Source organism: Ambystoma mexicanum, chromosome 12, assembly GCF_040938575.1.
Source record: "Ambystoma mexicanum isolate Mex_15411 chromosome 12, UKY_AmexF1_1, whole genome shotgun sequence".
In the NCBI taxonomy this organism is placed as follows: domain Eukaryota; kingdom Metazoa; phylum Chordata; class Amphibia; order Caudata; family Ambystomatidae; genus Ambystoma; species Ambystoma mexicanum.
Genome location: NC_090936.1, coordinates 1,066,205,078 through 1,066,230,306, shown reverse-complemented (window position 1 = coordinate 1,066,230,306; position 25,229 = coordinate 1,066,205,078). Strand labels below are relative to the sequence as shown.

Sequence of the window (25,229 nt, the reverse complement as noted above, 5' to 3'; positions counted from 1 at the left end):
CTTTGAAATGCACATAAATGCCCCCTTATTTGCATCAATGCGCAAAGCAGATGAACAGGGGTGTTTGTACACATATGTGATGCGCACATGCAGACGCACGCTTGAAGGGACTCAATGCAATTTGACTCACAACCTATCACTATGGAGGCTGGAAAGGCTCAAGCTGATTCGAATCGAGCATCTTAATGCTCTCCCATCCCTATGCAGGACCAAACCACTAAAGGAGCGAAACCTTTAAATCTTGAACATTCATAGAGATAATGAGGAGAACTTTAATAGGGGGGGGATATTTAGAGCATCTCAAATATACTCATCTTTAAAACATGTTTGTTTTTAGTGATAACCTACAAGCATTGATTTTTAGAGTAGGGGAGGCCTATCACATAGCTGCCAACTTGCCTTGTCATGAGTGACGCCATGTGCCAATCTTGGTTTTCCTCTTTGCATATTCGGATCTGGCGCTTTGTTTTCCTACAAGCCACACAAAGTGAAAACCTAGCACCGGCTGAAAGTCACATGACAAGGGACCTCTTGGCAACTATGCCATCATTGGATTTATTCATGAGGTACTCTACATGACATCCGGCAGTGCTTTAAGTGGGCCGGGGCCAGCCGGGGCTCTTCCCTAGCAGTCTCCAAACAGTAGGGCTGAACCGGGGCCCTGCCAGAGCCCCCCGTTCCCACCACAACATTGGTGGGACACATTATCCTGCTGTGGCCGCAGTCGTGACGGGAGATGCACCCACCATTAAGTCAGGCAAGATGAGAGAAGTGCTAGCCAGCCACTGCGTCGCTGTAGCTGGCTAGCACGTCTGTCAGTTACTCTAACTTCCTCTGGTGGGAAGTTACTGTCCTTTTGTGTCCCCAGGTCGCTGAGGCATCTTTAACCCTCAGCAAACTTGTGGATTCCTTGACATATTTCAAGGTTTATAAAAGATGGCTTGAAAAGTACACAAGTCACGCCATCTTTTATAAAGCTTTGTCCATCGGGAAAGCATTATAAAAAGATGGATTGAATTGTGTACTTTTCAAGCCCTCTTTCATAAACATGGAAATGTTTTAAAAAGATGGCTTGAAAAGTACACAAACCGTAAGGTATGCACACACATATATATATAAATGTTATATATTTGTGTGCATTCCTTACTATAGTTTGTGTACTTTGCAAGCCATCTTTTCTAAGCATAGAAATATGTTACATATTTCTATGTTTAGAAAAGATGGCTTGCATAGTACAGTAACCATAGTAAGGTACCCATATAAATATATAAATGCTTGCATTTATATATTTGTTTGCGTGCCTTACTATTCTTTGTGTACTTCAAGATGGCTTGAAAAGTGCACAAACCATAGGAAGGTACGCACACAAATATATAACATTTATATATATCTGTCTCCATACCTTATGGTTTGTGTACTTTTTTAGGCCATTCCCATCCCACAAGCCACGCCCCCAAATGAGGGCCCCCCTCGATTTCTTACCCCACTTAAAGCCCTGACATCCGGAAGGTGCGAGCACGAAGCCTGACATTCTAGCACAGCCATTTTGGGGCCAGCCGTTCCGGCACGGCAACCTCAGCGCAGCTCCCATTCAGGCGCACTCTGTTGGCCACCACCAACTGGGCGCAGAGAGCTCTCCATGCCGGGATAGCACTGCATCCAGTAATATCCCGGCGCAGAGACCTATCAGGGCCGGGAAGGTACTGTTTCTGTAAATATATTGTCATTCTAAGCACTAATAAATGCGGTGCTTTGGAGGGAAGTATATTTAAGCCAAGACAACACCCAGTACATGGATCTATTTACAGCTCTGTTTACAGAGAGTAGTGCTTGGCTTATCTATACTGTCAACCAAAGCACTGCATTTATTAGTGATTAGGGTGACAATATATATAAGCAAGCAGTAAAATGCCAGCACAAATAGGTCACTGCGCCAGGGTTTTACTGGTTGCAGTGCTAACCGTGCGCTGATAGCTCCCTGCAACCTGTTGGCCATTGGCCAATAGGGTGAGCCTAAATGGGAGCTGCCCTGAAGGCTGCGTGCCGAAATGCTGGTGCCAAAATGGCGGCGCCGAAAAACGGCGTACCATGCGAGCGGGAGGGGAGAGCAGACACTGGTGGAACACTGACATCTGGTGGTCATTCTATATAGCAGCTGCCATACTCAATTCATCCGCCAATCAATTTTCAGCATTGACAATGACATGGGCGATATGTGAGCTCGCTGAGGCCCCCGTGCTTCTGTACCAAGTCAAACAGAGTGCAGACACGAGGCTCTTGTTCTGCCTCTCTCAGCGAGACCCTATTTCCATCTCTTAACCCACTGCAGTGCTCTGGCAACCAATTCCCACCCCCACCAGCAGGTCCCACCAGGCCTTCACATATTATTGCTACTTACCTCTCTCTTGTCTTGGCATGCCATCTAAAGGGGAAGTTGTTTACATGCGATGGTTCATTTGAGTGACATTGTTTTGAACGAGACATTCATGCAAAACGGGCATTGTTATTCTGAGAGCACAAACAAATCAACAGTTAGTGGCCCAGATCTACGCCTTTTCCCCAAGACAATTAAAATAGGTCACAAACATGTTTAAAAGGATCTCCCTTATTTTTTATGTGCTCTTATTTGACACCCCAAAAAGTGCTTTTTTGGTAGAATGTCACATTTGCCCATACCATATATGAAGCATGCCTTTGTCGAACAACGGAAAACAACCAGATAACCCTTTTCCACATTATCTTTTTGCCTTAAACTTTGTCTTGAAAGTACATTTTCAAACCCCACAGGACACATTTCATCCTTCCGCTGAATTGGATTCTGGCATTTGTAGTCTTGCATTCAAAGTGGGGGAAAGTAAGGACAATCAAACGAGTTTTACCTGACATTTCTGCAAGGATGTCTATATTTGTCTAAGCACTTTGGCTTTCAGCCACTCTGTTTTATAGAGGTGACTGTAGGGGAACAGAGGGCAGGTGAAGTTATTCATGGTGCATTGTCACGGATGCGGGAAGAGCGATTGCTGTCTGAGAGACTGGAGGCGTTGTTGCACCTGGTCCTGGCACTTTGTTCATTCCATCACAACATTGTGCAACTCTGCAGTAGAGGCACTTTTCTCCGTCTGCCGTAGGCTCAATCCCCGCTCTGACGTCATTGGAACCCACGATCACAGCAGGAGACTTTCTTTGAGTATGTAGCTCATTTTCTATTTTAAAATCATTAAAAACATTGTTCGGAGATTCATTTCTGATAGTCAAACTATTCATGATCTGTAGCTTCCGAATTAAAAGCCTCTTGTCAGTTTGAAAAATATTTATTTTGCATTTAGAAAGCGCACAACAGCCCTTGGGCGTCGTGGCACTGTTACAGCAGGCTTACTTAGTTACATAAGTGCTTACAAGACATACACGGTAATGCATGAGCCAAATAGCGTGGCACATTCATGGAGCCTGCCCCATCTTGCAGGGCGGCTACTACACAGATGCAATATGGCCACATGTGTACGCACCATCAAATAAAAGCAGCCATTGAACGGATGCAAATACAAAAGCTTGCTTTAGTTTGCATAAGAGAATCACTCTTTTCACTGCATTACACAGTGCGAGGTCGTTTTCAAACCGAAGTTGCAGAAAGACCTGTTGCAAGCAATATTTCTAACCACTTCAGCATGGAAGATGTGTTCAAGTGCCTACGTTGAATACTGGTCTCAAATCCCAGCTTCACCACTTAACCAAAGTGTGTTCTCCCCGGCAAATGATTGTGATCTTACTTTGCCTTGTCTGCCAAAACTAGAAGTCCCTAGAACTGGTTCAGCGCACACTGTCCAACACTCCAATAAAGCCTCACTCATGGGACTGCCACATGTGTAAAAAATAAAAGACAATAAAAAGCCTGGATATCAGAAAGTTTATTTTTCTCCTGGCGTCCTCCTGGCAACTTCTTTTGTTGTAACCTCAAATGATCCACTCGGGTGTTAAACTCATTCTGTGACATACTTTTCTGTGATGTGAGTGTATATGCAAATTAGGGAGGGCATACATCTTTTCCAGCCCGGGGCCGTGGAAATCCTAGCGCCAGCCCTGAATATGGGTTGAAAAGGGGAAAGGCTCACTCTGTTTGGCTGTAAACCAGAGGCAGGATACCCTTGAAGCCAGAGGGATGAAGGACAGCTGGCAGGATCTAAGAGCCTTTTGATATGATATGATAAGTCATTTATAACGTGCCTGTACATAAGTGCTTCTAGGTGCAACAAGAAAAGGAAGGGGAGAACAAGGGAGTACAAAACAAACAATCTTACTAGGCCTTGTGTCATTCAGACCGTGCAAGTGCAGGGAGAAGAGAGAGGAGAAGTGCCAGGGGGAGGGACAGAGGGAAAGCGCAAAGTGCAAAGCTCGAGTAAGTGCAGCCTGGGTGGCCGGCTCTGCGTAAGTGCTAGGAGTTGGGGGACTGTAGGGTTGCAGATACAGTCCTCAAGTGCACCAGCAATCTGTGTGTAGACTGGTGGTCACAGGCTTGAATCCCGACAATGGCATGTCATCCTCAAGGTCAATAGAACAACTATTCTAAGTTGCATAATAAAAGCAGTGTTCTAGTATTCTTTGCTATATGTTTAACTGGCCCATTAGGATGTATAGTTGATTTGAAAGTTGCTACAGTATGTGCCACACATGCAGGCATGTTGCCTGTTTTTTTATTAGAATTTCACGTGTAGAGGTAGAGACTTGACCACTGATTGTCACTCTGTGTGATCTTGTGCACATTTATGTATTACCGAATTCACACCTCCTGAGTAAAAACTCAGGCACGGCTGGCTCTGACCGTCCCAGTGCACCTCACCAGGGCACGTGTGCTGTAGAATGCCCCTTTATTTCTTGGCCGACTTTTGGTTTCTCACCCCTGACTTTGTGCTCTTTCGTGTTTACCAGATCTCTATAGCCCAGTACAGTGAAGAGCCCAGGGTGGAGTTCTACTTGAACCAATACAAGGACAGGAATGCGGTGCTGAGGGCGGTTAAAGCGCTTCGCTATGCTGGAGGCAACACCAAGACAGGTATGAGTTCCGCGGTGCTGAGGCAAGAAATAAGGCAGCGCACTGAGCATAGCCACTGAATGTACACGTCTGTTGGTGTATTTGTATGCAGCATTGTTGAAGTTCATAGCTGGCCCCATACCATCATGTGCACCTTCATCCAGTCTGGGTTCTTAGCCAACGAAACTTTGCTTTCTGGGATTTGTAGTTGCTTCATAACTTTGGACCTACAGCTCCAATCAGACCACTTCGGTTCCATTGTTCTCGGTAGTATTAGAATGTTCTTGCTTTTGCTGTCTGCTGGGTATAGGGAATTTGTTTCTCACACACTGTCTTATTATTACAATTGTGCGAAATAAGAGCATTTGCTTTTTTTCCGAAGATGTGCACTGTCCTTGTTTTCATGAATTTGGCAACACTGTCTTTTATTTTTATGTTTTGAAATATGTGCCTACAGCGCCGGATTTCTGTGACAAACAGAAGTAATGCTAAAAATGTGAAGGAATTAAACGTTTGGAAGCTTCACAGCTGCTCTGCACAATAATGCTGCAGAAAGAATAATGGGGGGAAAGTGTGTGATTTTTTTGTAGCATTGTACTTGCAATCTTTCTGGAGAGAAGCCTCTTTTCCTGCAAACAAAACACAAAGTTAAGTTTTTTGCTGGAAATCAATCGAGATTGTTTGTGGATGGCAAATGCTGCAAACACACTTACATAGGAGACCTTTGACACTGGGGTAATAGGAGACCTTTGACACTGGGGCAATTGATTACAGAGTGTTAAGGTGTTTAAGTTTTTGTAATTTCATTTAATGCAGAATCCGAAACCGAATTGTGTCCATTTCTTTACTATCAAGTCTTGGAAAGGGTAACAGCGTGAATGCTGATGTTCTGTCAATATGCAGGCATATCTCTTTGGCAGCAAAGGCCTATACATTTCAATAGCCAATTGCTCACATACAACAGTACGATTTGTGGGAACAACCAGGGTAAAGCTGGAGACTACGGACCCGATGCTTGCATTGAAAACAGCTTTGTGAATCAGGACCTAAGTATGTTCTCCAGGTGATACAATAATGCCCCGATTCATGGAATTCTTTGCACGGCTCAAAGTGACTTTGCACTGCTGAAAAGTGACTTTGCACTGCCAACACAGACCCTGATTCATGGAACTGTGTAAAGTGTATTTTTGCAGTGCAAAGTCATTTTTTGCAGCACAGAATGAACTCTGCACTGACTTTGCACTGCAAAAATACACTTTGCACAGTTCCATGAATCAGGGTTTGTGTCGGCAGTGCAAAGTCACTTTTCAGCAGTGCAAAGTCACTTTGAACCGTGCAAACAATTCCATTCATCGGGCCCTTTTTGTGCAAATGAGATGGATAGTTGGCGCAGAAGTACTTGCCAACTTGCCGCATGTCATTTGTCGGACGACCATCCAGTCTGTGTTTTGTACATGCATGCTGGGAGTCGTAGTCCTGGAGTTATAATGTGATGCCCTAGAAAGCCTGTGCTTTTACCGCTTTGCAGATTGTATTCGTTCTTTCCTAACAGGATTTCAAAAACCACACAAAGATCAGAGGATTAAACATTTTAAAAAGAAATTCAATTCATGAATAAAATACAAAAAGAAAACTCTTGATAAGAAAACAGACCATTCATTCGTGCTTTGTCATATGTAAGAAATAATTGAAAACCTGGTTGTTTGAATACAACTGTTAGAAGAGGTCTTGCTCAGGTTTCATTTGTCCTGTTTTTAAAGTCTCTTGTGCCTGTGTTCTGCACCCTGATGCCTGGGGGCCGTGGCACTCTATACATAAAATAAATAATTCAATGACATCAGTTACATTAAATTATTAAAATACTTACACAAACAAACGTTTTTCCTATTTGCTGGAACCTTATGGAAGAGAAGTGCCTTCAACGTGCTTCGAATTTCACAATTTAAAAACAGTGATTTCACCAATAATTTCCTATAACAAGCCATTTTTTAACACAACAAATAAATTTGATTTAAATCTTCACATAAAATACAAACACTGTCTGCATCTTGTATTCCAGGCACCTGTGATCGATATATTGGGACAGGTTATATTTTAATATACTCGTGTGAGCACATTAGTGTAAATGCCAGCGCCAGTACCTTAGCTCGGTACCCCGGGGAGCCGAAGGGAAACACCCTTCAACATAGTACAGGACCACACACCAGAGTGAACATGAGACTGCCAGCTGCATGGGTATCTTTAAAACCCCTTAGGTCATTTAACACAGTGACCCCCAACATGCAGATCCGGGGCAAAAGGCTGCTCACAGCACCTGGACATGTTACTAGCTGGTTGCTTTGGACCATTTTCTGGAAGCCAGGAAGGGGGAGGTGTTAGAGTGATGTACCAATGATGGCAGTGTAGGCTGCGCCAGGAGACTTGGCAGAAAGACATTTTTTTTATTTTGCATTTTTACAGCGCTCACACAGCACGCGGGCAAAGCGCTGTTACAAGAATTGCATTGTTTTTGTCTTAGTTGCGTATTTAAAACGTGCTTAAATATCAAGAGGTTTCTAAGCGCGGACCCGGGGATCGAACCTGTGTTGCTTCGTGTCGTCTTGCTTCCAAGCCGAGCACGTTGCCGCTGAGCAGTTGCCGCAGCGTCATCACAGTGGGCTGCTGGAGTGTGGGACCGGGAGGGGCAGACAGACTCAAACATAGTCAACATGTCATTGCACACAATGGGTGATCAGGTGGGTCTGGCATTAGGCTGTTGAGTGAACCTTGTGGCTACAGATTAGGCCGGCTTCATGAAGGCCTAGTAGTTAAGATCATAAGAAATAACCATGCCCTGCAATGTGTATTGACGGAATGAGGTGGCAATTGAGGAGAACTTGGGTACCCAAAACTAGGGCAGCCTGGCGAGCCCAGGCAAGAACTGCTGTAATTATCAGTAAAACAGTCCACTGATGACCCTGCCTTTACTGGGCCAGCCTGCCTCTGCCCCACACCACAATCTCTGCACCGCTTGGAGCCAAGGGCACCGGCTGGAGCAGGAACTGCATATGGTATGGTATGGTATACTGGTATGTTCAGCAACCACTGTAACCAACTGGCCACCCCCTTCTGCACTCTCAGTGAGCTGAGAAGCAAACAGTTTCCGTATATGCAATATACCAATGGTCCCTGTAAGAATATATGTAGCAACAATGCAGCAGTTAACTCAGTAAGTGAGGCTTTTTTTGGAAAAGCATACCCTTAGAGATGGACAATTTTGAATTATTTGGGGACTGGCAATATTCACAGGTTAGGCACTGTGTGCATGCATGTGTTGTCTTGGATCGCACACGTTGGGTAAGTAGTCAAGCGCACGACCACATTTTGCAAATTATTGTCATACAGGAAGGGGCAATCATTTGTGAATGTTTGATTTTCATGATCAGAAAAAGCAACCGGTTTGTAAACCTGACTTGGAAAATACACGAATCACGTGATAAACCCACATGACAATATTTTTAGAACAAGCCTTTAAAAAAAAAGTGTTATGCAAAAAGAGAATCCTTGCACCTTTCTTTTTTTCCTTCATACATGGAATTCTACACCTACCAGAACTCTAACTGACATAAGCCTAACAAACCTCAACTGGGACTCACTACTTTCTTTTAAAACTGTGATAAGGCCACTTGCTTATAGATATTGTTTGACACAGCAACAGCAGTGCGGCACCAAAAAGCATATGAATGTCACCAAAGACGGTATAACACAAAAAGCCACATCGACCTTTAGACTACAAACTGAAATGACAGCTACGGGACAAAATGTAATGTTTTGCGTGTCCTGGGTGTTTGTCTGTCTGGTCATACCACATATGCCTGGCAGAGATTGGAATGTCGGTCGGTGCGGAAACCAGTCCCTGCATCGCATCTGCCAGCAGCAGTAGAGGAGTGGGGGGCAAGGGTGGAGCTCTTATTGTGAGCTCCTGGCCTGGACTGCATTGCCACTGTAACATGTCTTATGCTGCGCTTATTCCCGTTAGAAAGGTAACTGTCTATAGAATGCCCATCTAATGCATTGTGCCTGCGCCCCATGGACGTCAACATGATTGTCATTTGCTTTGTTTCGTGCTGTACACAGGTCGCGGCATTGCCTTTGCGCTGCAGGAGCTATTTCAGGCCTCCCACGGAATGCGCGCTTTCAACCCTCGTACCCTGATCCTCCTGACGGATGGGAGATCCCAAGACGAGGTGGTGCAGCCGGCCAGAGTGGCCCATCTATTGGGTAACTTATCCATCTTTGTATAACCTGATCGTTGTTGCATACAGAAAGCATAACAGCTAACAACCTATTTGTCCACCTAAGACATTAGATACGCCAAGACAGGCCTGCTTCCTTTGATGGTCTTTATTTGCTCTTAGAAAATGAAAGCTCACATGTATGTTTATCTGTGGTCATTAAACATATATGTGGATTCCCATGCTACTTGGAAAATTGCTTCTGCCCAATAAGGCATATCCAGTAAGGTAGCTCAGCAAGTCAAGCGCTCACTCCTGATCAGCCTGCAAGGCCCAGATCTGAATCTTGACAGAGCAGATTCAGCCCCTCATCCTTCATAGGTTGTCAAATTGCCTACAATTAGGCTGAGCAATTATTATAGCTGAAATTAATCAACTTTTCAATTTATCATAATATCAAATACAATAGAAAAAGTACTATATAACATAAAATTGAAACACTAAAAACAATAACACAAGAACAATTAACACAATTATATTTACATTTCATGAGTATAAATTCTCCATTTCATGATTTGGAAAGAAATGTAAAGGAAAAAAGAGGCAAGAGAATCTGCATAGGATAACATTATACATCTTAACTGTTGCCCATGATAATATAAATTATGACTCGATCAATAGTTCAAAAGACTTTCACATTTCATTTTGTTACTCTTAAACAATCGACCCTCCTTGTCAACAACCTCTAATAACATAACATCATAGTGAACATTAGATTAGTCCTAGTTAGAGTCAAGTTGCAAGGAAACCAAAATATTCACAGTAGCAAGCTGAAGAGGCAAATAAGAGCAGCCAAATATAAAAGACCAACACTGATGTTCGTTCATTGCTGAGGCTGAGCAATAGTAATACATAGTTATACAGTGCCTAGAAGTTGGTGTTATTTGTCATGGAGTGCTATAGAAAAATGTGAAATTATTACAATATTCATTAGGTATGTCGAACATGGCAGCTATGACATTGTCCCCAGAGTCACCTATTGAGCTGCAGCCCATGAACCAGTGAGATACAGTGTAAAACCATGTTTTACACAATAGCATTCCATATTTTTCAAGTAAGCTTTAGGTGAATTTCAATTCACCTCTTACGTGCAGAAACACCTGCACAGGTGAGCTCTGCTTATTAGGCATGGGACCTTGGGAAAACATTGGGACAGTAAAGGCGGTGTTAGCTTAACAGCAACTTCTGTGTATAGGCGTGTTATAAATGCCATATTATATCATTTGCAGTTCAATAATGATAGTTTTGCATTTATATAGCACTCACAGTGCTGCTTATCATTTACCCACAGTGTATGGTGCTCATTTATCGACCTCGGAAGGATGAAAGGCTGAGTTTGGCCGTGCCCGGGTTCAAACCTGTGTCGGCAGGCTCTGTACAGATGTCAAAGTGTGCGCTCTACTCGCTGTGCTATCTGACCTATCTGTGTTTTGGCTCCATTCGGCAATCTCAGAAATGGCTGCAGGCATCAGCCTGTATCCCGAATTCGAACTGGGGGCTGCCCCAGCACACCAAGAGCAAGAATCAGCACCATTTAAACTGGCAAGGAATGTCCAGTCATGGACAGCCGCTTGGCCCACATCTGCCGAGCGCAGCAGACACCCCTTGGCTGTCACTTGGATTAGGACACAACAGTCCCAGCCTCTATATCCGGCCAGGGTGAACACACCCCCTCTTTTCCTGGGATCTCCATGGGCTTCCCGGATATGGACGCTCCAGACCAGAGAGAGCAGGAAGAAGGCCAAAGGAGAGGATGGGCAAAGGACAGGGCGAAAACCGCGTGGCACCGCGTTTTTGAGGAAGGAGTAAATGTGCATATTATAAAAAATATGGTGGGATATGATCCAGTGCCGCCAGCCCACCCTGGAAGCGGTATGACGTTCATTCATCCCCCGTTTATTTTACACGGCATATAAGGGGTGGGGTGGTGTATATGGATAAATAATAGGGGAGGAGGGATTGGTGGGACCCCCTCCAAATAAAAGAAAACATGGGATTTCTTTTTCGGCAACCATTTTTCAGCAAAAAGTGCAGCAAAGAAAAACGGCTGGAGAATGAACATAAAACCCGTGGACTCATCAAAACCTGCAACACAATATGTCAAAAAAAGAAAAAGGGGCATATAGTACCCGTGCAGCACTTTACTGTAAGGTGGTCTGTGCTACAGTGAAGCAATACAGGAATCTCGCAAAGGGGACACAGTTCCCAGTCACTTGTTGCCTCAAGGGATAACCAGTGCCCCCAAAAGAGCAAGGGAAGTGAAGCGAAAAGACTTGACTTAACTCTAAAAGACCGGACAGGGTTCAAGTCATAGCAAATCGGAGGGGTCAATTGATGCCAATGGAAGGAAGACTGCGAAAGGAATAATCTTTCCTAACAGAAATCCACGGACAGTTAAGAGATGGGTAAATGGTAAGTTGAAAGCATTGGCGGCGTTAATCTTGGACACGCCGAAAGAGAGAAGGTACCTCGCCGAAAGAGAGAAGGTTTCTCGTTTACATGTATTGGCGGCGTTCATCTGGGACGCGCTGAAAGAGAGAAGGTCCCTCGTTTACATGTATTGGCGGCGTTCTTCTGGGACGCGCTGAAAGAGAGAAGGCCCCTCGTATACATGTATTGACGGCGTTCATCTGGGACGCGCTGAAAGAGAGAAGGCCCCCTCGTATACATGTATTGGCGGCGTTCATCTGGGACGCGGTGAAAGAGAGAAGGTCCCTCGTTTACATGTATTGGCGGCGTTCTTCTGGGACGCGCTGAAAGAGAGAAGGCCCCTCGTATACATGTATTGACGGCGTTCATCTGGGACGCGCTGAAAGAGAGAAGGCCCCCTCGTATACATGTATTGGCGGCGTTCATCTGGGACGCGGTGAAAGAGAGAAGGCCCCTCGTATACATGTATTGGCGGCGTACATCTGGGAGGCGCTGAAAGAGTGAAGGTCCCTCGTTTACATGTATTTGCGGCGTTCATCTGGGACGCGCTGAAAGAGAGAAGGTCCCTCGTTTACATGTATTTGCGGCGTTCATCTGGGACGCCCTGAAAGAGAGAAGGTCCCTCGTATACATGTATTGGCGGCGTTCATCTGGGACGCGCTGAAAGAGAGAAGGTCCCTCGTTTACATGTATTGGCGGCGTCCATCTGGGACGTGCCGAAAGAGAGAAGGTCTCTCGTTTACATGTATTGGCGGCGTTCATCTGTGACGCGCTGAAAGAGAGAAGGTCCCTCATATACATGTATTGGCGACGTTCATCTGGGACGCGCTGAAAGAGAGAAGGTCCCTTGTTTACATGTATTGGCGGCGTCCATCTGGGACGTGCCGAAAGAGAGAAGGTCTCTCGTTTACATGTATTGGCGGCGTCCATCTGGGACGTGCCGAAAGAGAGAAGGTCTCTCGTTTACATGTATTGGCGGCGTTCATCTGTGACGCGCCGAAAGAGAGAAGGCCCCTCGTATACATGTATTGGCGGCGTTCATCTGGGACGCGCTGAAAGAGAGAAGGTCCCTCGTATACATGTATTGGCGGGGTTCATCTGGGACGCGCTGAAAGAGAGAAGGCCCCTCGTATACATGTATTGGCGGCGTTCATCTGGGACGCGCTGAAAGAGAGAAGGCCCCTCGTATACATGTATTGGCGGCGTTCATCTGGGACGCGCTGAAAGAGTGAAAGTCCCTCGTTTACATGTATTTGCGGCGTTCATCTGGGACGCGCTGAAAGAGAGAAGGTCCCTCGTTTACTTGTATTGGCGGCGTTCATCTGGGACGCGCTGAAATAGAGAAGGTCCCTCGTATACATGTATTGGCGGCGTTCATCTGGGACGCGCTGAAAGAGAGAAGGTCCCTCGTTTACATGTATTGGCGGCGTCCATCTGGGACGTGCCGAAAGAGAGAAGGTCTCTCGTTTACATGTATTGGCGGCGTTCATCTGTGACGCGCTGAAAGAGAGAAGGTCCCTCGTATACATGTATTCGCGGCGTTCATCTGGGACGCGCTGAAAGAGAGAAGGTCCCTCGTTTACATGTATTGGCGGCGTCCATCTGGGACGTGCCGAAAGAGAGAAGGTCTCTCGTTTACATGTATTGGCGGCGTTCATCTGTGACGCGCCGAAAGAGAGAAGGTCCCTCGTTTACATGTATTGGCGGCGTTCATCTGGGATGCGCTGAAAGAGAGAAAGTCCCTCGTTTACATGTATTGGCGGCGTTCATCTGGGACGCGCTGAAAGAGTGAAAGTCCCTCGTTTACATGTATTTGCGGCGTTCATCTGGGACGCGCTGAAAGAGAGAAGGTCCCTCGTTTACTTGTATTGGCGGCGTTCATCTGGGACGCGCTGAAAGAGAGAAGGTCCCTCGTATACATGTATTGGCGGCGTTCATCTGGGACGCACTGAAAGAGAGAAGGTCCCTCGTTTACATGTATTGGCGGCGTCCATCTGGGACGTGCCGAAAGAGAGAAGGTCTCTCGTTTACATGTATTGGCGGCGTTCATCTGTGACGCGCTGAAAGAGAGAAGGTCCCTCGTATACATGTATTCGCGGCGTTCATCTGGGACGCGCTGAAAGAGAGAAGGTCCCTCGTTTACATGTATTGGCGGCGTCCATCTGGGACGTGCCGAAAGAGAGAAGGTCTCTCGTTTACATCTATTGGCGGCGTTCATCTGTGACGCGCCGAAAGAGAGAAGGTCCCTCGTTTACATGTATTGGCGGCGTTCATCTGGGATGCGCTGAAAGAGAGAAAGTCCCTCGTTTACATGTATTGGCGGCGTTCATCTGGGACGCGCTGAAAGAGAGAAGCACCCTCGTTTACATGCATTGGCGGCAGTGCACAGACAACCAATCCTTTTGCAGCACCATTCCCTGAGCACAAACTCTCCGGGACCCCCACCTAGGGGATGCCGTTAGGACCGGTCCGATAGCACAGCGAGTAGTGCACTCGCTTTGACATCTGTGCAGAGTCCGCACGCAGGTTTGAATACATGGCAGGCCAAAATCAGCCTTTAATCCTTCCGAGATTGATAAATGAGCACCACACATCGTGGGTAATGATACGTTGTTATTATGCCTTCTGCAGCAGCCAGGCCAGGGTTGCGATTGCCTTCAAGACTGGATATCCTTTGTCTGGGGGCACTCAGGCACCCCCCAGAGTGTTGCAGGTGATAAAACCAGTCTCGGAGGGTGCACCTCTGCTCTTGATTAGAGCACTGATTTCATAATAACGGGCACTGCTGGAGCCTGGGCAAGACATGCTAAAATGGGGGAGTTCGCCATTTCCAAGAATTAACATTGTTCCAACAACTTAAAGTATTTATCTTCAAAATGCTAGAATATAAATAAATGTGTGACTTTTGTTTAGGCTTCGGATGAATGCCTTTTGAAGTTGCACTTTAGTACACTGTTTAAAATAAACCTTTTAAACTTCTACTTAGTCTAAATGGTGGAAGCTTACACATATGCATATCTGTCTATCTTAGAGAGATGGGATCAAGTAAAAACTGAGTGCACATAAAATGAATCACACACTCAGTCATTCACAAACTCACTCGCTGACTCTCTGAATAGCAGCCAGTTTAACATATATCTCCAGTGTGAATTTAGGAAGAAAAGATACATGACTTACGTGTTTAAATTCAGGGGCGCTGGCACAGTTCAGTATTGCTATTTGTGTGCCTCAAACCTTCAAACATATTTTGATTCCTTGTTCATTTATTTTCTCAGCCAGATAACAGAGACCTTATGTCAGGTGCCAGCAACCGGGGCTCCCCAGACCTTTTTGACTACAACACCCATAATCCCTCACTGATGAATCTACTGGAAAGGGCTGATGTGAATTGTAGTCCTTTTGATCTGGAGAGCTGAAGGTTGCAGAATCCTGCCTCATGTGATGATGTTGCATTTGCTCACAGTAAAAGATTATTATTTTTTAACTTTTATTTGTGTACTTGGTTTAACAATAAAACCTTTACACATACAAACACATCTAACATAGACCCATCTTAGGTCCTTAATATGAAGAAAATAGAAAATAACTTACATCAAAGGTACAACACATCACAAACCGGAATACTAAAATTTCAATTAAGATGAACTGTCACTAAAAAATGATATATTAATAATAATATAGTGTTAGTAACCCGTTCCACAGGCTATACCCGGAGTAATGGCCCAGCAGCCTGAGTTCAAGGCCCGAGCGTAGCGACGGCATTTAATGAGGGCACCGGGACGTTAGCTCCTGGTATAGCGTGTGGATTGGGTTAGTAACGCTATTAGCACCCTGGGTTACCAAAGCATTAACCAGGGGTGATAAAGAAATAAGTATTTTCATTCAAAGAACGGGATGCCCGCAGTGTCCCTTTCATTGAATGAAAATACTTTGCCAAGATGGCCACCATGGTTGTGGAAGGCGGGGCTTCGTAGGGAGCCCCTCTTCCATTTCCATGGTGGCTGGAAAAGCGAGATGCAGAGAAGCTGCTGCAGCCATCGGGCTCCATGAAAAGCGGGCTGAGATCAGGAGAACCAGCCTGCAAACCAAGAAACCTGATTGACTGCGCCGACCAGCCTGGGTGCTAATAAAATGGTAAGTACTTATTAACATTTAAGTTACAACATTAGTTCTATTTGTTTCCACACATTAAATACAGCATTTGAAAGTACACTTGACTCAGCAGCATATATCTGCAACCAAAATTGATCTTCAGCAATACTCTTACTATCACTCACATGCAGTCAATAATTAAGACAATAAATAGTGCCAATGGCACAACATTGCATTAATAAATGCCTGGAGTTATCAATCGTTTTTCCGCATAATCTGCCATTAGATTGGTGTAAGGTTAAATTAACTCTCCGCCCTGTAACCTTCAAGACAGATTCAATATTAAGCCTTAACTTCATAACAAATACACGAAGATAGTAATCAATAGCATAAAGACCATAGTCAAAAGGTGCAAATATGCAAAACTCTGTTTCACATAATCCCCATACACTCTCTTTGATGAAATGAAATCTATACAATATATGCGATCCCACGTTTGAGCTTTCTTAACAATCTTTTTATTATTATCAAACAAGTTAAATGTGGGATCATATGTCCATCCAATAGGCATATGAAACTCTTGGCATAAAGGTATAAATTCATATATCACCTGATTACAATGTGGATACTTACAGCACATATCAGAAAAAAGGGGAACAATGTACTTTCAGAATCTTGCAAACTTTCCAATTACAAGAAACTATGATTAATTTTAACCATTTTGAGTAACGACACCAATCCCGGTTCCAGCCTGATAATCTCAATCGATAGACACTGTGGTAAAACCAAAGCATTTCCCCACAATTTCCCTTTGAGCAGTTTCAACGTCATTAAATGATTATCGTTATACGTTCCAAGCCATATAAGACTCCGGGAGTAACACATGTCTTATATAGGTTGTATACGAATTGTTCGTTTTACAACTGTTCGAATTCCAATTGACCTTTTCACAATTGACCGAATTGTGAAGGTCAATTGTAACATATATGTGGGGGGAAACCCCCCACAACCCCCCACCCAACGCCAACCCCCCCCCCAATGCCAACCCCCCCAAACCCCTATATATACCAAACCGATATATACATATGTATATATATATACATACGGTCAATTGTGAAAAGGTCAATTGTGACCCTTTAAATTCGGTGAATTGTTCATTCAAACAATTGTAAACGAACAATTTGGGTAATACCCTTATATAACCTAATAGGTCCTTCCAGTGAATAACCTCCTTTTGTCCGTATGAAGTTTCTAATCATCGTTAAATGATGCATGGGCTTAGGTGTAATGTGGTGGCTAATTATTGCAGGAGCCGCTTTAATAGTCAACAGAACCCCCAAATATACATACTGTTGCACAACAGTGATGGAGCAACCATTTAAAATCCAGACAAACTTTTACGTTTCTTCAAGCGAGTAATCATCATAATTTTAGTCTTTACCATATTTACTTTTAAATTATGCTTGCTGGAATATTTTGCCAAAGTCAAGAGAGATCTTTGAAGGCCAATCGGAGTTTGATCTAACAATATTGTATTATCATTGTAGCACCAACAGGGAATCAGATGGTTATCAATGTTAGGGTGAAATTATGACCAGCTGCTAAACACTGAACCATGTCTGTCTCGTGTATATTGTATACAGCCAGGCCACACCATTCTTTGATCCCTTTAAACGTAGGAATGCTGGAAGATAAAAGACCCTACTCATTCAGTCTTATGGTGACTGAGGTATTCGTGTAAAATTGAGAAATAAAATGTAATAACCATGGATCGATGCCCCAACTAGTTAACCCATGCCAGGGTTCCATATGATTAATACAATCAAAGGTGCTTGGAAAATCTAAAAACACCAAGAACAAAGACGAACCCTTGTTACTTACAGCCTTATGCATGAAGTATTGTGCAGTCCATATATCGTGGGTTGTGCTCATACCCTTGCAAAATCCAGTTTACAACATGCAGATTAAGTTAGCTTTTGTCGCCCAAGCCCGGATTTCATCAAGTAACAAATTCCTAAATATTTTACTGGGCGCATCGGTCATAGTTAACAATCTGTAATTTGTGGCATCCTACCCAGATCCCTTCTTGTGTATTGCAATCAATATCGACTGTCTGCAGAAACAAGGACAAATGCCTTCTTTAATAACCTTTTTAAAGAGCTTAAACAAAATATTGGACCAAAGTAAAGGATCCCTCTTAAATATCCTATTTGAGAGACCATCAGGTCCTGGTGCTCTTGAAGAGTTTAACTTCATGATTATTTAGCGAACATCATCTTCATTCAGCTGACAAATATGATGAGGCGGTATCTTAGAGGGGGTAACACAATGGTTGCATGTTCCTAGGCTCCTTACCATATAATACAGTAAAATGTTTCATCCGTGTCTGCTCAGAAATGGGGTTATGAGGAATATGATTAAACTTTTTAAAGAGCATTTCTGGGAATCTTGGGTTCTAAGTACATTATATAGGAGCTGCCAGTTAGCAGCTCTCATAGGAAAAATATGGTTTCTAATCCAATTTTTATGTTGCGTACGTAATCACTTAATTATTTCAGATCTGCAAAAATGACCTATTCGGCCCGCCTGAAAACAGGTATTTATGCTGCATATATGACAATGCAATGCTTCTTTCCTAGAGGCAATTAACGCATAATAAATTTGAAAGGCCGTAGCACATGTAGATTTACCAATAAGAGATGCACCGTATATAGAGGAAACCTGGTTAGCATGGAAGCAAAGTCTTCAATATTAATATCTTCAAACACAATCATCATCTCGAGATCCTTAACAAGCTGCATGTTAAGATTATCTACGTTCTTTGTTGTCCAACATATCCTATTGCCAGGAGCATTGACACTATAGCACCTTCCAGCTATCTACTTACAAATTTTGATTCAGGGCCACGGGATCACGTAACTGGGTAGGTAGATAAGTTAGGACACATGCATTCATCTTCGTAAAGCTAAACATGAATATAAACTCCACCCTACTGTGGAACCTGCCATTAGTCAAAGTGTACTCTCCCAAACCTTGGCCGGTATCATCAGCATCGATCTAATGGAAGCGACGTGAATGCATAAAGTCCACCCATTCCCTACCATACTTCATCTGGTGATTCTTTGCATTACATCTCTGGGAGAGCCCAGCTGTTTATCCCCACGAATCCCCAAATCTGCTACCAAGCCAGATGAGCCACACTAGGCGTTGAAATAGCCGCAGATAATTATCTCCCCACAGGGGTGGGATTAATACCATTCTGACGATATAGTTGTTATATATGTCATAGCTTATCTCACCACCAGGTGGAGAATACATCTTCATTATCAACATATGAGGAAGCAAATTATCCTTTCCAAAATCAAGGGAAGCACATAGGGCCTGGGGCTCAGATTTATATTTATAAACTCTTATAAAGAAATGAGCACCCTTGCTCAAATAGCCGTTCCTCCACTAGGCCTAGCAAATTCACCCCTGGTAGCAACTCTATTTATGACATTATAGCCATCCATTATCAACTTTCTTTGTAACCAGGTTCCGGGAAGTCAAAAACGTCTTGTTCCTTCAAGCCAGCTAGTCTTTCTGTACCACATACTGTATGTGAATGCCCGCAGGCATTCCAACATATAAAATTAATTCCAGATTTGTGTGTCAGTAAAAATTCATTGTCTATGATTAATAAAAGCAGCTGGTAACCATGGCCGTTCCTCCTCCTTACCACTATTAGGAGGTACATTTACTAACCCTGCATTATTGATAACACACCTCATTCTAGAGTTCGAGGTAATCTGTAAATTAGGCAACATCCTCGCCTCAAAGTGCAGAGAATAAATATTGCCTGCTTCAATCAAATATCCCATTGTAAAAAAATACATGGAAAATAACATTATGAAATCCACAGTCAAAACATGCCCATTTAGTGTCCATAGAAAGGTCAGGTATCGTAACCAAATGTACATCTTTCGTTGTAAGAATATGTAATGGCGGTATTGTATTTAATAACCTCAAATAATGTGTACGATTTACTAAAGGTCTATCATAAGGAGCAACAAGTTTGGTTATAGTAAGTTTTTCCAAAGTATTATAAGTAGATTCCTGAGACGCCTTCCACAATGGAAGTGGCAATGCATTTCCATTGGACTTGTTAATAGTCAAATTGTCTGATTGGTTTCGCATTCAATGAATAACTTTGTTTTCCACGACACATGGCTTTAAAGTCATGTCCAAATGTATTGAATCTTCATTCGATCCTAACACTGTCCGAGCAGATTGGGCCGCATCGCCCTGAAGAATATCTTCTTTCTAGCCATTATTATAAGTAGTTATAACCCACTTGTCCAAAGTTCCTTTGGTGGATGTTTTTTTAAAACTTTTTTGGCCTCAACTGATTTTTCCCCCTACATGCCATCCACATCATCTTCTCTACTTTCCGTTGAAATGAAAGGAAAACTACTACTTGCAATACAAGCTAGCGAGCTGGCATTTCTTCTAATGGAGGACTGGCCAGCACAAATATTCTGCGATTGTTGATCCACCATATTCTTCCTCTTATTTCTGTTTTTCTCTCCTTATTAGTGAGATTACTCATGGCACTCCGTTCTCCCTCCTCATCATAGGAGGAATCAACCTCTTTTTCAGTGGAAGTTCCCACTAACCTTACCAAGTCCGGAGAGGTCATTAAGGCCAATAATGCTGGACATTGGGGCACACTATGGCATTATTGCTTCCCCATAAACAACATCAAGCACTTCTCTTTAGAGAATGTAACATAGGTTGAGTAAAGAATTGTTATCAATCGGTGGTTGAGAACTAAAGGCGCTTTTATGTAGGATGCCGCATTCTTTCAAAGCATCCGTCTCCCCATCCGCTGTATACCCTGTGTAATGGTTCCATTAACTGGCATGGGAAAGTAAGCTGTGATTTTACTGCCAGGCACAATTCCCTTTGTGTTTTCATCGAGCCGCGTAACCTTTCCTTCTTCGTTATCCAAACACTCGGAATGACCTGCTGCAATTTCCTTATTGTTATCCTTAGTTTTCGTTGATTACGCGGGCGGCTCTTTGCTTCTTAAGTTGTATGCTCTGCCACGTTTTTGAATAATGTGTCATCACCAAAATACATAATTCGGCTCACAATATGCCAAGCAATAAGCAGAGCCAGTCTTACCAGGTAACAGGTTCCACGCCTTTCCCTCTCGCCTCACTCCTCTCGCTGACTGCTGGCTGCACTCAGCGAGCACTTACATGCGCTTCCCGTTACGGGAGTTGCTTTTACACAGCAGGGGGCTTGGTCAGTGAGAAGTAACTCCATCCAACGAGGTAATACTTCCAAGAGTAAACAAAGTCAAACAACAAAGCAATCCAAAAGCTGACTGCACTCAGTGAGCACTTACATGAGATGTTTTTGTAATTACAAGAATTTATTCTTGAAGTCATCATTTCCCTGTGTTGTATAAATAAGGCTCCTGGTTTTACGGTATTTATTTTTTCAACATTTCCCCCTGTGTTTATTTGTATTTGTATTTTATTGAATTTATAAAGCGACTTTCGCCAAAGGCACTGAAAAGTAAAAACAATCCAAAAACAGTACAATAAAATTGGTACAAATGAATAAGGGTTACATCAACAGAGAAAAAGCAAAAAAGATGTTTGTTTTATTAAACTAGAGACAAAAGAAGGTAGAGTTTAAGATTTGTTTGGAAAATTCAGAGATGAGGAGGAGCGAAGTGAGAGGGGAAGAGTGTTCCAATGTTTAGGAGTCCAAAGCGAAAATGAGCAGAAACGAGATGAAGCACAGGGCGGCTTAGGAACAGTTAAGAGAAATAGATTCTGAGATTGTAGCGGGTGTGGAGGGACATAGAGCGAGAGTAGGGAGGAGAGGTGGGGTGGGACCAAGCCATGGGCACATTTGAAGATGATCGAGAGAAGGTGATACAAAAGACGGGATTCGACAGGAAGTTGTGAAATTGAGAGCAGAGAGGATGTAATAGGGGACAGAGGGGGCAGAGAAAAAAAGAAGACGAACGGAGGAGTTACAGATACAACGAAGAGGTAAAAGGTGGCAGGCAGAGAGACCAAGCAATAAAGATGAACAGTAGTCGATACAGGAAAAAACAAGGGAAAAGAGAAGAAGTTTAGTAGCACGAAAAGAAAGATAAGCATAAGCACGAGGAATGTTAAACAGAACAGGATTGTGCAATAGAGGAGATACAAAGGGAGAAGGGGAGGGAGGGATCAACGATAAAGCACAGGTTGCGTGCTGAAAGTGAAAAAGACTGAGTGGGTGGGGGAAGGAAATAGGGGGTATGGATTGGAAGAGATAGAAGAAGGCTGAAGAAAAGAACCACCATGGAGTTCATAACAGAATCCAAGGAAGAGAATGAGAGAAAGATTTGGGTGTCATCAGCATAAAGCAGAAAGGAAAGGTGAAAGGAGGTGAAGAGGGCAGAGAGAGAAAAGAAGAGGGCAGAGTCCCGAGCCTCAGGTGGACACCATAGAGAAGAGGGAGTGAGGAAGAAGAGTGTCCAGCCCAAGTGACAGAATAAGTCAGTTGCAAAAGATAAGGGAGTGGACCACCGTGTCAAATGCCACAGACAGATCGAGAAGAATAAGAATAGAAGAAAGCTTAGAGTGACAGGCTGTGAGGAGTGAATTAGAAACATGAAGGGGGCAGTTTCGGTGGAGTGAGGCGGGCGTGAACCAGACTGCAAGGGAGGAAGAAGAGAATGAAGACTCAGATATCGGGTTACCTGGGTATGCGCGGCACTTGAAGAATTTTAGAGAGAAAGGGTAAAAGGGAAATATGGCAGAAATTAGATCACGGACCAAGAGATTGTTTGTTCAGAATAGGGTGAATAAGCGCATGCTTGAAAGCCACTAAAATACAAGAATGCACATGTGAGGAGTTAACAAGGAAAGTAAGATAGGGAAGAAGATGAGTGTGTACATGAGGGATAAGAGAAGAAGGGAGAGGGTCAGGAGTAGAAGCAGTAGGATAAGCATGAGTTATTATCAAGGTCTGTGAGAGGAAAGAATGATGAGAAAGAATGAAGTGATGGAGCAGGAGAACGAGAAGGCGAGGGAGAAGAAGAGGGGCTGAATGCTAAACGAAGGTTAGCTACTTTACATGTAAAGTAGTTTGCAAAGTCAGAGGAAGAAAGAGACAAGAAAGCAAAAGGATCGGGGGCTTTTGGAGAGAGGATATTGTGTAAAAGCTGATAGAGACGATGAGGGTGGTGAGATAAAGAAAGTGTACATTCAGAAAAGTAGGATTTATTGGCAGTGAGTAAAGCAGAATCAAAAGAATAGTGCAGAATTGAAAGCATAGCAAGGTAAGAAAGGGAGTGAGGGTTTTTCCAAAGCCCCTCGTCTTTACATAGGCTACAGCAAAGGAAAATAGGGTGTGGAGTGAGTCAAGGCTGTGAAGCTTCACGAGTTGGAGAGAAAGGATGTAGAGTCAAGAACTGATCGTACAAAGAAGTGTAGAATACTGGCAGCTAAGTCAGTAGAAAGGGAGGAGAAGAGAAATATTGAAAGAAGGGAAGAGCTCAGTGACAAGACGAAAGATGAACATTGTAATTAAGAAAAGTTATGGCATGTAAAAATAGTCAACGGAGGAACAGGGGGAACAGAAGGAGAAAGGAAAAAGGAGAGAAGTAAATGGCCAGAGGCATAACAAGGGGAAGAGGAGACAAGACAAGACAAGAGGAAGGGGGGAATATGCAGTGAAGATTAAGACAAGGCAGGAGCCAGACTGTTGGGAAGAAGAAGGAAGAAAGTGCAAGTAATTAGAGTCAGCAAGAGAGAGCCGGAGAGAGAGTGAAGAGTTAGTGGCAGAAAAATTAAAACCTCCAAGGAGGGAAAAAGGGGAGGAAGACGGAAGAATATGGTATAGAAGGAGGTCAAGATGTTCAAGAAAATTGGTAGGTGGACCAGGGGGCCAATAAACAGCAAGGAAAGAGATGGGTTAGAAAAGAAAGAAAATTTTTGGTATTCAAAGGAAGGACACCTTGGGAGATTGGAACGAGGAGATATGAGAGTGCAGGAAGAATTGAAGCTGATTCCAGTGACCTCCTCACCTCTGGGCAGGAGATGTGGGAAAAAGAAGTAGAGGCAGAGTGATGACAAGCACGAGTTACAGAGTCATCAAGGGTGATCCAAGTTTCAGTTAAACAGATAAAATGAAAATTAGAATGAGGAAAGAGGTCAAGAATAGAGTGGGATTTATGACAGATAGAGCAAGCATTTAAAGGACCCCAGTGGAATTGCGGAAGAGCGTCAGAAGAAACGAGAGGGCAGGACAAGTTAGATGCATGACGTAGACGAGCAGAGGGTAGCACTGGAGGAGTGCGATAGGTCATCCCAGATGGGATTGGACGAGTTATAAAAGCAGAAAGAAGAATCGGAAAGAGAAAAGTAGACAAATAAATGGCTATTCAGCACATGCTTTGCTACAGACAGAAATAAATAATGAACATTGAAGCCTTTAAGAGGGTCACCCATAGAGTAGGGTGCCCAGGGCTACAGATGTCTAAGAGAGCTCCTTAAAATACCAGTCATATGAACATGGGAGGCGGCATAAGATTGTGAGACCCGCTGCAGTGGCGATGGAATGGCCATGAGGAAGTCAGCTTGGAGGTCCAGGAACGATGGCACAAAGTTGGCAGCAGATGGTAATGGGAGAACAGCGCCGGTATCAGTCCAAAGAAAGGCACAAAATTGGAAACGCAGAAAAGATGGTAACGGGGAGTAAGTAGGAGGCAGTTGAAGATGGTAGTTCCGGTGCCCTAGGCAGCAGTCCAGGAGCAGACAGCAGAGATGAACAAGTGCACTTTTGCTGAGGTCGTAGCAACTACAGGTCACAGCCTGGTGCAGGCCACCTCCAAAGATGTCGGAGAAAAAAAGGCTAATAATACCACCCAAGCAGTGTGCTCTAAGGGGTGGGGGGGCGTGCCAGGAAACCTGGGTGCTCAAGAGGCTCAAGAGCAGTTACTCACAGTCACCCCTGGTGACCCTCCTCCCCAAAACCTCAGTTTACACCCAAGCTAGCAGAAGCCTAGGAAGGGAGAAAAAGGGTGGAGGTCTGCCCAGGTGTATAGATGATGGCAAAAGGCAGAGAAGGCAACAGAGGCCATAAAAAGCATGAGCCCGAGATTGACTGGAGACCTAATAAAGGGACGCCAACAAGCAATCAGGGTATCTAGTGCACCGATTGCCCCCACACCATCAGCACTACAGATTGTCACCCACCACATAATGCCCTGCTTAGCTCAACTAATCCAGTAGTGGAAAGACAAGCTCAGAGCACACGGCTTTAGCAGGGCTCAAGGAGGCTCTCAGGAAGAGGAGGATGTCATAGCTGGAGAGAACCCAGAACATAAGGAGCTCCAAGCGCAGGAAGCACAAATG

The 25,229-nt window shown here is 43.9% G+C and overlaps 1 protein-coding gene across 1 annotated transcript in view; it reads left to right on the top strand.

Annotated features, from left to right (window-relative positions):
• Positions 1-25,229, top strand: part of LOC138514720 (collagen alpha-1(VII) chain-like) — a 1,453,166-nt gene that overhangs the window by 472,740 nt on the left and 955,197 nt on the right. The window contains exons 23-24 of the mRNA XM_069630120.1: positions 4,924-5,047; positions 9,143-9,286. Coding sequence (XP_069486221.1) covers positions 4,924-5,047; positions 9,143-9,286 — 268 coding nt within the window. The remainder of the gene's footprint in view (positions 1-4,923; positions 5,048-9,142; positions 9,287-25,229) is intronic.